The sequence below is a fragment of the Corvus hawaiiensis genome, chromosome 22 (assembly GCF_020740725.1).
Source record: "Corvus hawaiiensis isolate bCorHaw1 chromosome 22, bCorHaw1.pri.cur, whole genome shotgun sequence".
NCBI lineage: Eukaryota > Metazoa > Chordata > Aves > Passeriformes > Corvidae > Corvus > Corvus hawaiiensis.
The window spans coordinates 7,512,691-7,526,804 of NC_063234.1; the positions used below are offsets into that span (position 1 = coordinate 7,512,691).

Genomic DNA, 14,114 nt, shown 5'->3' on the forward strand with positions numbered 1-14,114 from the left:
GAGGAGGTAAATAAACCTTGTTTTTGCAGTGGAAAAGGAGAGAGATAAACCTAGTCTTTGGAGAGGGAAAGGAGAGAATTAAACCTTCTCCTTGCAGAGGAAAAGGAGAGAAAGAAACTGAGTCTTTGCAGGGGAAAAGGAGAGAAAGAAACCTTGAATTTACAGAGGAAAAGGAGAGAAATAAACCTTGTCCTTGCAGAGGAAAAGGAGAGAGATAAAGTTCTGTTTGCAGAGGAGAATGGGAGAATTAAACCTTCTCCTTGCAGGGGAGAAGGAGAGAAATAAACCTTGAACTTGGTGAGGGAAAAGAGAGAAATAAAAGTTGACTTTGGAGAGGAAAAGGAGAGAGATAAACCTTGTCTTTGGTGAGGAAAAGGAGAGAGATAAACCTTGTCTTTGGTGAGGAAAAGGAGAGAAATAAACCTTCTCTTTGCACAGGAAAAGGAGAGAAAGGAACCTTATCTTTGGTGAGGAAAAGGAGAGAAAGAAACCGGGTCTTTGGTGAGGAAAAGAAGAGAAAGAAACTGGGTCTTTGCAGGGGAAAAGGAGGGAAATAAAAGTTGTCTTTGCAGAAGAAAAGGGGAGAAAGAAACCTTGAATTTGCAGAGGAAAAGGAGAGACACAAACCTTCTCCTTGCAGAGGCAAAGGAGAGAGATAAAGTTCTGTTTGCAGAAGAGAATGGGAGAATTAAACCTTCTCCTTGCAGGGGAGAAGGAGAGAAATAAACCTTGAACTTGGTGAGGGAAAGGAGAGAAATAAAAGCTGACTTTGGTGAGGAAAAGGAGAGAAATAAAATTTTTCCTTGCAGAGGGAAAGGAGAGAAAGAAACCTTGAATTTGCTGAGGAAAAGGAGATAAACAAAAGTTGTCTTTGGAGAAGGGAAGGAGAGAATGAAAGCTTCTCTTTGCAGCAGGAAACGAGAGAAATAAACCTTCTCCTTACAGAGGAAAAGGCTGGGGCTGGAAGAGCTCCCACTCCAAAAAAATCAAGACCCCAGTGCCGAGAACGGAACAAAAAATCCAACGCCTGAAGCAAAACCATCACCAAGATCCAAACCCAGGGATGGAGAGGGAAAGGGAAACTGAGCCCCAGGAATGCAAAAGCCACTCCGGGGATTTCTGGCTTTCCCAAGGGTGGGAAAGTTGGTTTTTTCTTTCCCAACCAAGAGCCAGATGCTGCAAATCCACTCGGGGTGAGGTGCTCTGAAAGAAGACGTGGAGTGAGATGTTCTAGGACAGGACAGGTTTCTCCAACACCACCCCCAGGAGGACTTGGCTGCCCTGGGGTCTGTCTGACGTGGGAAATGTGTGATCAAACCCCAACTTGGAACAGATTTGTGCTGTTTTATGCCCCGTGCAAGGTGATTTTTGTCTCATTTACGCTTTAAATCTGTTCGGGATTAAAATCCACCTGTGTGAGAGCGGCACCTCCTGTCCTGCTTCCCCCATCCAGGGTAATTTCCTGTATTTTATATGGAGATAAAAGGATACTCTGGATCCTTTTACAACCAGGTAGAGTCAACCAAAAAAGTCTTGGGGATGAGCCACTTTGGTCCGCAGTGTTTGAGAAGAAAGGGGAGATAAACTCCAAGAGGGAGGATTATGAGCAAAGAAATCCTGTTCCTAATTACTCTCCTCCTGTGACTCCAGGAAAACTGTGGGATTTTTGGGATTGAAGTCAACCAGTTTGAGTCCTCACACAAACCATGGGGTTAAACGGAGGATAAACCCCCTATTTTTTACATTTTGGCTGATTTCCACACTCAGCCAGCTGAGATTGAGACTCTCTCGTTCCGGAAGGCGCCGGAGCCAGCGCGAGACCTCGGCGTTTGTTGGAGCGGCACGGCCAAACAAATAATTAATGATAACACCAAAAACTCCACCTGCACCACAAAGAGATTCCCGAGAGTTTGAAGCAGTGCTTCCCACAGAGCCTGGCTGGAGGCTGCAGCCCCACGGGCGCCGAAACCTCGCACAAAGCCCCTGATGGGATTTATCTCCCCGTGCAGAAGCAGCGACGTTTCATGGCCCGAACAGGTCGGTTCTGCCCCTCGTTTCTAACCCGGAGAAGAAAAAGCAGAGCCTTTGCAGCTAATGACGTTTGCAATTCCTCCCCTTCCCCCGCCTCAAAGGTGGCTCGGGCCTTTTATGCTCGTAAATCATTTTATTGGTGGTTCAAATCCCGAGGCTGGAGCAGCTCGCTGTAATGCGAGGTGCACTTCAAAGGGAACCTGCCTTCAGTTCCCGGCTGTTCAGGGTTTATCAGCCCCGAAAGATTCCCCTGCCACGGGATCCTGTTACACCATGGCGAGCCTGGGGTGGAGGCTGGGCCTGCTCCAACCGGGAGGAGGAAGAGGAGGAAGTTTGGGAGCTGCTGGAGAGGTTTTTTTCGCAGCTGGTGGGAAAAGCAGGGTGGGAAGGGTTGGGATGTGCTGGTGGGATCCTGTAGATCCACACAGCACTTCAGTGGTGATGTTTCCTCTGCTGGCTGTGGCATCAGGGACATCACTGAGGCCACGGAGAGAATTCCTGACAGAACAGGAAAAAAAATCCCAGATTTGGGGCCCAAGGGTTTTTGCTGCTGTCCCTACTGTGGTTGAGTGCTGAGCCTCTGCTGGGTGATGGGGTGGAGATAAAAATTAAGAGTTTGGGGCCAGCGCTTGGGGAAGGGGCTGTGGGAAGAACTCAGCAGCAGGAGAATCAGCACCTGCTTGTTCTTCCAAAGAGCAGATCCCCGTGGGGATTTCTGTGTCCTGGGCTGAGTCCATGGGCTCTTTTCCATGGGAATGGGAGCACAGCACGGACTGGGAACAACACTTTGTACCCGCTACATTTGGGGTTTTTCCCTGTGGATCAGCTCCTAACTCATGTCTTAAAAAAAACATGTGTTATAAAAACCACTTGGTGTTGCTGAGGGGGAGCAGAGACAGGAATGCCCTCATGGAAAAAGCCGGGAAGGAGAAATCCAAGGAGTTCTCTGTGGTCTGGTCACAGCCAGGGCTCTTTTCCATGGGAATGGGAGCACAGCACGGACTGGGAACAACACTTTGCACCCGCTACATTTGGGGTTTTTCCCTGCTGATCAGCTCCCAAATCATGTCTTAAACAGAGAGATGTGTTATAAAAACCTCATGGAAAAAGATGGGAAGCAGAAATCCAAGGAGTTCTCCAAGGTCTGGTCACATCCAGGTAGGACAATCAATCACTGTGCCACTGCTCCTGCTCCTGGATATCCTGAATATCCAGTCCTCCCACGGATGGGAACCACGAGGCTGGGAATGCTCCCCAGCTCATCCCTGCAGAAGCAGCTGCCTGCCAGGATGGGGCTGGAGCAAATTATCCCAGCTATGGGTCAGCTCCCACAATTTGTCAGACAAGGAGAGGAAAGGAAGGTCAAGAAGAGCCTCCTGTAGGAGCGGAAAAAAAAAAAGAAAGCCTGTTGTGCTCCTGCTCGGCCTAATCAGGACTTGATGTGGGAGAAAGATGGATGGGATGGATGAGAAAATAACTGGAAACAGGGCTGGGAAAGGCAAGCTGTGCCTGTGCAGGGTGGAGGGGCTGCAGCACCTGTTTGTGCTCAGGGGCTGCAGGAGCCAGGTGGGAAAGGCTCTTGTATGGCCTCAGCACACCCCAGACATTCCACAGGGTCAGATGAGGGCCCTTCCCAGCTGGATAAAGGGGATTCTGCCGGGTCAGGGCCTCTCCAGCTCTCCTGAACCAGAGCAGGGCATTGTCCATGCCATCAAAAGCTGGAAATCAGGGGATGCAGAAGGGTTTTAGGGAGGAACTCAAGCTGGGGACACCCCAGGGATATTCCCCTCTCCATCATTCCAGGTGGGAAGGGTTGGGATGTGCTGGTGGGATCCTGTAGATCCACACAACACTTCAGTGGTGATGTTTCCTCCACTGGCTGTGACACCAGGGACATCACTGAGGCCACGGAGAGAATTCCTGACAGAACAGGAAAAAAAATCCCAGATTTGGGGCCCGAGGGTTTTTTTTCCTGCTGTCCCTACTGTGGTTGAGTGCTGAGCCTCTGGCTCTGCTGGGTGATGGGGTGGAGATAAAAATTAAATATTAGAAACTAAGTATTAAATACGAAACCAGGTTAGTGGAGCAGAACAAATGGCTCCTCACAAATGAGATCATCCCATGGATTCAGTCTCAGTTTCTGCCGGCATCTCCCAGTTCCTGGAAGTGGCAGCTCTTTATGGGATTTCAATAAACAGGCGAGGGGGTTTTTTTTGGCAAACCACCTGGTTTTGGTTTAACAAGCCCTGGTCAGCAGGGAAATATTCACCGGGACATTGGTTCCTCCACTCCTGAAATGTTCCTACAAACACTTCCTTGAGCCAAGGCCGTCCCTCCCTTCAAATCCTCCTCACGGTGGGAACATTTTGTGGCCAGGGATGGATTTCATACTCCAGGATGGGATAGAGGGGGAATGGGATAAAGGAATGGGGTAGAGGGGAATGGGATAGAGGGGAGTGGGATAGAGGGGAATGGGATAGACGGGAATGGGATTGAGGGGGAATGGGATAGAGGGGAGTGGGATAGAGGGGGAATGGGATAAAGGAATGGGGTAGAGGGGAATGGGATAGAGGGGAGTGGGATAGAGGGGAGTGGGATAGACGGGAATGGGATTGAGGGGGAATGGGATAGAGGGGAATGGGATAGAGGGGGAATGGGATAAAGGAATGGGGTAGAGGGGAATGGGATAGAGGGGAGTGAGAGGGGAGTGGGATAGAGGGGAGTGGGATAGACGGGAATGGGATTGAGGGGAGTGAGAGGGGAATGAGATAGAGGGGAATGAGATTGAGGGGAGTGGGATAGAGGGGAGTGGGATAGAGGGGGAATGGGATAGAGGGGAATGGGATAGAGGGGGAATGGGATAGAGGGGAGTGGGATAGAGGGGGAATGGGATAGAGGGGAGTGGGATAGAGGGGAGTGGGATAGAGGGGAATGGGATAGAGGGGGAATGGGATAGAGGGGAGTGGGATAGAGGGGGAATGGGATAGAGGGGAATGGGATAGAGGGGAGTGAGAGGGGAGTGGGATAGAGGGGAGTGGGATAGACGGGAATGGGATTGAGGGGAGTGAGAGGGGAATGAGATAGAGGGGAATGAGATTGAGGGGAGTGGGATAGAGGGGAGTGGGATAGAGGGGGAATGGGATAGAGGGGAGTGGGATAGAGGGGAGTGGGATAGAGGGGGAATGGGATAGAGGGGGAATGGGATAGAGGGGGAATGGGATAGAGGGGAGTGGGATAGAGGGGGAATGGGATAGAGGGGAGTGGGATAGAGGGGAATGGGATAGAGGGGAGTGGGATAGAGGGGAATGGGATAGAGGGGAGTGGGATAGAGGGGGAAGGGGATAGAGGGGAGTGGGATACAGGGGAATGGGATAGAGGGGGAATGGGATAGAGGGGAGTGGGATAGAGGGGAGTGGGATAGAGGGGAGTGGGATAGAGGGGGAATGGGATAGAGGGGAGTGGGATAGAGGGGAGTGGGATAGAGGGGGAATGGGATAGAGGGGAGTGGGATAGAGGGGAATGGGATAGAGGGGGAATGGGATAGAGGGGAGTGGGATAGAGGGGAGTGGGATAGAGGGGGAAGGGGATAGAGGGGAGTGGGATAGAGGGGAGTGGGATAGAGGGGAGTGGGATAGAGGGGGAATGGGATAGAGGGGAATGGGATAGAGGGGGAATGGGATAGAGGGGAAGGGGATAGAGGGGGAAGGGGATAGAGGGGAGTGGGATAGAGGGGAGTGGGATAGAGGGGAGTGGGATAGAGGGGAGTGGGATAGAGGGGGAATGGGATAAAGGAATGGGGTAGAGGGGAATGGGATAGAGGGGAGTGAGAGGGGAGTGGGATAGAGGGGAGTGAGAGGGGAATGAGATAGAGGGGAATGAGATTGAGGGGAGTGGGATAGAGGGGAGTGGGATAGAGGGGGAATGGGATAGAGGGGAGTGGGATAGAGGGGAGTGGGATAGAGGGGAGTGGGATAGAGGGGGAATGGGATAGAGGGGAATGGGATAGAGGGGAATGGGATAGAGGGGAATGGGATAGAGGGGGAATGGGATAGAGGGGAGTGGGATAGAGGGGAGTGGGATAGAGGGGAGTGGGATAGAGGGGGAAGGGGATAGAGGGGAGTGGGATAGAGGGGGAGTGGGATAGAGGGGAGTGGGATAGAGGGGAGTGGGATAGAAGGGAGTGGGATAGAGGGGGAATGGGATAGAGGGGAGTGGGATAGAGGGGAATGGGGTAGAGGGGGAAGGGGATAGAGGGGGAAGGGGATAGAGGGGGAAGAGGATAGAGAAGGAGTGGGATAGAGGTGTCCACTTCCACGTGAGACATCCTAAAGCCAGGAACTCCCAGCTCCAAGCCCAACGTTGCCCCGTGACGCAGCTTTACCCCGTAGCACAGAAGGTAATGACATTTATAAATAAAATCATATTCCCATGGAATTCAACAGCTTTTGGACACTCTTTGCAAGCGGGGTTTCCCAGCTCAGCATTTTACAATTTCTGTTTCCCAGGGATGATTTCAGCTCTCAGAGAAGGCGCTGCTAAAATCGAATTAAAATCCAAACCACACCCCGTGTTTTGCTTCCCTGATTATCTCTGCCTAACCCTGGTGTGAGCATGGCTGGGACTCGAGGAAGGCCTTGGCCACTGGACCCTTACTGGTCTTTACTGGGTTGGAACCAGAGGTTCAGGATTGGGAGCACAAAGATTTTGGTCCATGCCCTAGTTGGGCTGGGAATTTTGGGGTAAAATTCTGCTCCTAAAAGCCCCCGGGGGAGGCCCTGTTTGGGTTTGGGCCAATTGGACAGACCCTGCGGCCATAAATCGGTGCAGACCTGTGCAGAACGAGGCCGTTCATTCCCTGCAGTTGGGAAATGTCTCAGAAAACCCACATTTCTGTGGAATGCTCCCAGATTCCAGGATTGCTCCGAGCCCTTTTATGAACCAGCAGAGGCGTTTTCTGCCGGGCGGGAATCGCCAGGGATCCACCAGGAAAAGGACTGATAAAGCACCGGCTCGCAACTCTGCTGCCTGCTTTAATTTGGGATTGAAATGAGAGTTTCCCAGTGCAGGGAATTTCCTGGGGATTCGTATCAAAAAATCAGCAGCACAGTGCTCCCACCTCCTGTATTCCCAGGAATCCCCCATGGAGGAGCCAGGATCCCAAACCCACTCATGCCCAGCTGTGACCACCTGAGTCACCCCCAGGTGATGCTGAGGAGCCAAAAACACCCTCTGAGGGGGTTTTTTTGGGAACAATTTTGGCCGATTTTTGGATGTAAAACTTCAGAGCCTGCCACGTCTGACTCGGCACAGCACCAGGAAAAAAGGGAGAACCTCCGCGGCAGGGAATATTTGTGGGAAACATTTCCAGTGGGGAAATTTCCAGGTGACTTGAGGCTGAAGGGGATAATTTGGAGAGTTTTGTTTTAAGTTCTGTTTCTTGCTGCTGGTGAAATAACAGGATTAAGCAGCGAGGGTTGTTGGTAACCTGCCCTAAAAATGGAGCAGCTTTGGGAAAACCAGTCCACAGCTGGGATTGTCCAGGACAAGGATTAATTCCAGCTCTCCAGCCTCGTGGCTGATGGATCTGGTGGCTTTTGTGACATCAGCATCGCTTAGAGAGGTCATTTCTACACCTACAGAAGAATCTCCTGGCAAAAGGATTTTCCTGCTGAAAACCACTCCACAAACAAATTCCCCATTGTTTATGGGAAATGAGTTGTTCTGGGAAACAGTCCCTCCACCAGGAATGCCGGGGAGAAAAGCTTCAAAGCTGTCACAGAATCCCTTCTAAGGGTTTTTTTTCCCACATCAAAACGTGAGATAATTAAAAAAACGGGTGAAAGAATCCCAGAAAACATCCAAGATCAAAATCAAAGCTCCCACTAAATTAGCGGAGTGGATTCCTGCTAATTCCCAAATCCGTGAATGCTCGGGACATTCGTGGGTTGTTTTCTGGGAGGGTGGAAAGGGGAGCTCGCAGATGGGTGAGAATTCCTTCGGTTTGGGCCTGTGAGTCAGGACACTGCCTGGCACAAGCACAAATCCCTGGAATTTCCACTGGCTGCCCACCGCCATCCCGATTCCCCCGGAAATCCACTCAGGCTCATCCCTGGCTCTGCTCGGTTTGGGATTAACCTGTTAACAGCTCATCCCTTTGGAAGCCTGAGCTGGAATGCTGCATCCCAAGCACCCCGACACCGCCGTGACCCGGCCAAAACCCCGCTCAGCCTCCCAGGATATTCCGAGAAACCGGAGCTGGGAGCGGCTCCCCCCAGGCCCCGTCTGCTTGTTCAGCTCGTGGGTTTTATGAGCTGTCAACGTGTCAAACTTCCAGTTATCCCGACAGCTGCGTGCCCAGCCGGGCTCCAGGCCCTGCCAGGAAGGTCTGACGGAGCCAGCAGCTTCCCACAGGGAGGAGGGGATGGAATGGGAGCTCCCAGGGATGGGGGAGAAGGAGCAGCACTGGGGGGAATTCTCCTTCCACGTGGAGAGGCCAAGAGAGGAGAGAGGAGCAGAGAGAGATGGACAAACCTGCTTGGATTTGTCCGGGGAGCATCAAAGTGGGATTCCAGCACAGGAATATGATGCAGGAGTAGGAGTAGGAGTAGGAGTAGGAGTAGGAGTAGGAATGGGAGTGGGAGTAGGAGTAGGAGTAGGAATAGGAGTAGGAATAGAAGTAGGAGTAGGAATAGAAATAGGAATAGGAGTAGGAATAGAAGTAGGAGTAGGAGTAGGAGTAGAAATAGGAATAGGAGTAGGAATAGGAATAGGAATAGGAGTAGGAGTAGGAATAGGAGTAGGAATAGGAGTGGGAGTAGGAGTAGGAATAGGAGTAGGAATAGGAATAGGAGTAGGAATAGGAGTAGGAGTAGGAGTAGGAGTAGGAATAGGAATAAGAGTAGGAGTAGGAGTAGGAGTAGGAGTAGGACTGGGATAGGAGTAGGGATAGGAGTAGGAATAGGAGTAGGAATAGTAGTAGGAGTAGGAGCAGGAGTAGGGGCAGGAATAGGAGTAGGAGTAGGAGTAGGAGTAGGATACAGGAAGAAAGCCACCCCCGAGCTGTGATCCAGGGGATGAGCGGAACAAGGACCAGATGTGGGGCAGCCGCTCTCCAGCCCCTCTTTGGGGTCACAAACCCCTCCTGACCTCTGCCCCCACCTCACACCTGGAGCTCTGGGACGAGGAGGACGGGCAGATGTTGGTGAGGCCCTTCACGGAATCATGGAATGAATCCCAGGCTGGTTGGGGTTGGGAGGGACCCTAAAGCTCACCCAGTGCCACCCCTGCCACGGGCAGGGACACCTTCCACTGTCCCAGGGTGCTCCAAGCCCTGTCCGACCTGGCCTTGGACACTTGCAGGGATCCAGGGGCAGCCACAGCTGCTCTGGGAATGCTGTTCCAGGGCCTCCCCACCCTCACAGGAAGGAATTTCTCCCAGATATCCCATCTAAGCTGTCCCTCTTCTAGTTTAGAACCATTTCTCCTTGTCCTGTCCCTCCATGCCTCGTAAACATCCCCAAAACCCCTGATCTGAGCTGGCCCTGCTGCTTTAGAGCCATTTTTAACCCAAAACTCAACTTGTGGCTTAAAAACTCAGTCGAAACAGAAGAGAGCCCCCGAGGTGGGGGAAGATTCCCTGCTGGATGTGTCCATGTGGATTTATGTGTGTGGGGGGCTATTTTTTTTTTTCCCCTTGACTTGAGTGATGTTTGCAGATCCCAAGAGCCAGCGGAAGATCCGCCCTGATATCCAGAAAATCCGCCAAGGGCCGGCAGCCTCCCAAGTGGTGGGAAGAAGCTGCCCGTGCCAGGCTGCTGGAATGGGAAAGGCAGCAGGAATGTGCCTCGGAGAGCAGCTGCTGCACGGCCCTGGCAGGAGCCTCCTCACGGAGTGCCTGGGAGCAGCGAGGGACTGGGAGATCCCAGCTTGGGACAAGGGAAAAGCTCTCATTATTTAATTATTTAATTAATTTGATTATTTATTTGGCATTCCCTTGCCTCCCTCCTTTCTCCCAGCCTTCGGAAAGGTTTGTGCTCTCCCTGGAATTTTGGGGCTCTTCCCTTCCTCTCCAACGTCCCTCGTGCAACCCTCACCCCATCCCTAAACTCTGCTGTCCCTCGAAACTCCGTTTTTTCCATTATTTACCACAGGAACATCCATTTTTTACCCCCTGCTCGACAGCTCGTGCCCACCTACACGAGGAAGAGCAATTAGGGCAAAGCATGCAAAACTAAAACTGGGGAATTCACACATTCCAAACCCCGGGTGGCTTCATTCCCTTAATGAGCCGCTTTCCCAGGCTCCAAATATCCCTGATCCTACACAGCCACCAAATGAACACTTTTGAACTCCCTGGGCCAAGATCAAAGCCAGAACCAGCCCAAGTTTTGCTGGATTTCCTTTCCCAGTCTCCACGGCCAAGTCTAGAGAGATCCAGGGAAATCAAGGATTTCCCAGGAGGAAGCTGGAAGGAGGTGACAGCACCTGCCCCAATCCTTTGGGAAAAGTCCTTAACCAAGAGTGGGGGACACCCCATTCCCAGATGTCGAAGAAGAAAACCCGAAAACCCTTTGGCAGCTCCAGCTCCTGGGTGAGCACACCCTTATCCCAAGACCCACAGCCCAAGTCAGCCTGGTTTCCTTTGGAAAAGCTCATTCCTGGCAGGAGAGAGCCTGGAGAGCCCTTTCCCTGCTCGCACAGTGCCCGGGATTCCCGCAGCCTCTCCCGAAAGCCCCTCTGGGACCCTGCGGGGGTCTCCATTTCACTGTGGTAACACTCGCAATCCCCAATCCCTCCCCCTTCCCGGCCTTTCCCGAGGGATTCCATTATCCTGGCGATCTGCTGATCCCTGTGCTGTTTGCACACACTGCTGACCCAGCCTTTATGCGGGACACATAAGGGGCTCTGTGTGCAGCTCCCACAAGGGCCATTAATCGTGTCGATGTCAGAATTCCCGGCTCCAAACCCTCCCGTCCCGCTCCTCCCCTCTCCTGCCCTCCCCCCCCCCCCCCCCCCCCACTCTCTTGTTGTGCTCTCCAGAGATCCAAGGGGAAAAAAAAAAACCAACCCAAAACTTGTCGGAAAATTCACACACGGAACTTGCAAACTTTGCAAAATCTGATCTGCTCCCCTGAGCGAGGCTGAGAAATGTGGGATTGCTCCGGGCGGGAATAAACACGCGCTGCGACCTCACGGGAAAACTGAGGGATCGCCTCCAAGAGAAAATGCCAAAGTTTGGCTCCTGGTCCCAACTGGGACACAAACCCTGCAGCTGGTACCTCCGGAGGGGCCAAACCCAAAGGGCCTCTCTAAATCCGTGGGAATGGGGACGAGTTGGATGGGACCCATCGAGCCCGAGAGGCAGAGCTGGGTTTCACCTCGGCTCCCACCTTGGAGCAGCCTCATTCCCCAAGGGGAATTCCCTCATTCCAAGGGGAAGTGATGCCTAAAGAGTTCGGCTTTTTCTGTGTTTCTCCTACATCCGTAGCTCTGTGGGACACCATCCCAGAGCTATGCAGCTCCTGGTGGTTTTCCTACCCTTTCTCCTGGATTTCAGAACAATAATTCACCTTCTAGCACATCCCCAAAATGCTTTTTAGTCTTGTTTCCACAAAGAGAAGAACATTTTGGTTTCCAACCACAATCTGAGAAGACATGACAAGGGAATGGGGCCAAGAAACCCTTGGGGTTGGCAGGGGGTGAGTTCCTGGGACAACTGAACCTCCTATGGGATGTACCTGTCAGATATCCTAATTAATCCCCCTTATCAAATCATAGAAATCCCATGACTGGGTGTGCCCATGACCACCCGGAAGCTTCCAATGGAGATCTGCTTTTAATTTGATTATTTGAGCCCCGTTGCAAAGGTTTTTCTCTGTTGACAAGAGGCAGCAAAGGAGCAGCCGCGTTCTGGGCGGGGAGCACGGGGTTAGGCCAGGGAGAGCGGGATTAAGCTGAGGAGCATGGGGTTAGGCAAGGCTGAACAGGGTTAGGCCGGGGAGTGTGGGGTTAGGCCGGGGAGCGTGGGGTTAGGCTGGGGAGTGTGGGGTTAGGCTGGAGTGTGCAGGGTTAGGCCAGGCTGCATGGCGTTAGGCCAGGGAGCATGGGGTTAGTCTGGAATGTGCGGGGTTAGGCCAGGCTGCACAGGGTTAGGCCGGGGAGTGTGGGGTTAGGCCGGGGAGCGTGAGGTTAGGCCAGGGAGCGTGGGGTTAGGCTGGGGAGTGTGGGGTTAGGCTGGAGTGTGCAGGGTTAGGCCAGGCTGCATGGGGTTAGGCCAGGGAGCATGGGGTTAGTCTGGAATGTGCGGGGTTAGGCCAGGCTGCACGGGGTTAGGCCAGGCTGTGTGGGGTTTGGCCAGGGAGCGTGGGGTTAGGCTGGAGTGTGCGGGGTTAGGCCAGGCTGCACGGGGTTCGGCCGGGGAGTGTGGAATTAGGCTGGGGAGCACGGGGTTAGGCTGAGGAGCGCAGGGTTAGGCTGGGCTGCGTGGCTTAGGCTGGGGAGCGTGGGGTTAGGCTGGGCTGCACAGGGTTTTGCTGGGGAGTGCGGGATTAGGCGGGGAGTGTGGGGTTAGGCCGGGGATCTAGGCCAGTGATCACAGGGTTAGGCCAGGGAGTGTGGCGTTAGGCCGGGCTGTGCGCGGTTAGGCCGGGCCTTACCTGCACGCGGGCCTCGGTGAGCTTGGTGCGCTGGGCCAGCTCCTCGCGGGTGTAGATGTCGGGGTAGTGGGTCCTCTCGAAGGCCTTCTCCAGCTCCTCCAGCTGCTCCGCCGTGAACGTGGTGCGGCTCCGGCGCTGCTTCCGCTTCAGCGGCAGGTCCGGCTCCGACTCCACATCCGAGCCCTCGTCCAGGCGGTTCCCTGGAAAAGGGGAGAAACGGGAGATCAGGAGGGGGGAGGTTCGGTCCCACGGGGAAAAATATTGGAAGCGTTAAAGAGCCCGGCAAAGCCAGCTCGGTGTCCAGCAAAATAAAGCTTGGGATCAGAAATGTTCCGGTTTGGGTTGGAAAGGCCTCGAAGTTCATCCCATTCCACCCCCTGCCATGGGCAGGGATGCCCCTCATCATCCCAGGGATCCAGGGGCAGCCACAGCTCCTCTGGGAAATCCATTCCAGGCCCTCCCCACCCTCCTGGGGAGGAATTCCTTCCCAATATCTAAGAAAATGAGTCCCTCCAGTCCAGCTTTCTCCACAGTCATGGGAATTCCAGAATCCCAGACTGGTTTGGGTTGGGAGGGACCTTAAAGCTCATCCCATTCCACCCCTTCTGTGGGCAGGGACACCTTCCACTGTCCCAGGTTGCTCCGAGCCCCGTCCAACCTGGCCTCGGACACTTCCAGGGATGGGGAATCTGTCGTTTCTCTTCCCACCAGCCTCACAAGGGAAAACTCTGCCCGTGGACGAATCAGCCACCACTTTTATGCTACTTATGGAATTTCTCACCATTATTTTTCCCCACATTGCAAAGAAAACCTCGGAAAATCAAAACTCCTTGCAGGAAAAGGGGAGCTCACAGTTCCTGCTTCAAACCATTACAGAGAAAGAACTTCCAGCGCTCGGCGTATTTCAAGGAATTCCCATTTTTTATTGGAAATTCCCATTTCAGAGCTGCCCATTTCACCCTGAAATGTTGTCAACAAACGACGCTTTGACTTGTGCTGCCCAATTTCCTCCTGTGTTTTATCACGTTTTGGGGTTGAAGATTTCAGTTTAGGGGAAAAAAAAAGGAACAACTGGGAATTTTTACAGATGGGAAAAACTTTTCCAGCTCTGCCTCAGCCAGAGGTTGGGCTGCCCACAGGAGACAGCTCAGCTCTTCAGTTCCCAAATTTCCTATGGAATTCCGATGCCATCAAGTCCTTTCCCAATGTTTAATCAGCCCCTTATTCCTCTACCTCAACTTTCCCTGGACTTTTTTCCTTTCCCTTCTCCCTGCCTTGATCCCAGTGCCAGGTGTGGCCTCCTGAGTCTCCGGTGACCCCAGAGGAGCGCAGCTGGAATAAATAAACCCAGTTGTGCTCCATGTTTTTGGCTGGAGATCAAGCAGAAGGCCCCGCATGGATATTCCCCAGGTGGCTTTTGGAGGAGCT

General features: G+C 52.9%; 1 protein-coding gene across 2 annotated transcripts in view; it reads right to left on the bottom strand.

The window, feature by feature from the left end:
- Positions 1-14,114, bottom strand: part of PAX7 (paired box 7) — a 106,652-nt gene that overhangs the window by 55,037 nt on the left and 37,501 nt on the right. For both annotated transcript variants that reach the window (XM_048326702.1, XM_048326701.1), the window contains exon 5: positions 12,687-12,886. In XM_048326702.1, the coding sequence (XP_048182659.1) occupies positions 12,687-12,886 (200 nt within the window). The remainder of the gene's footprint in view (positions 1-12,686; positions 12,887-14,114) is intronic.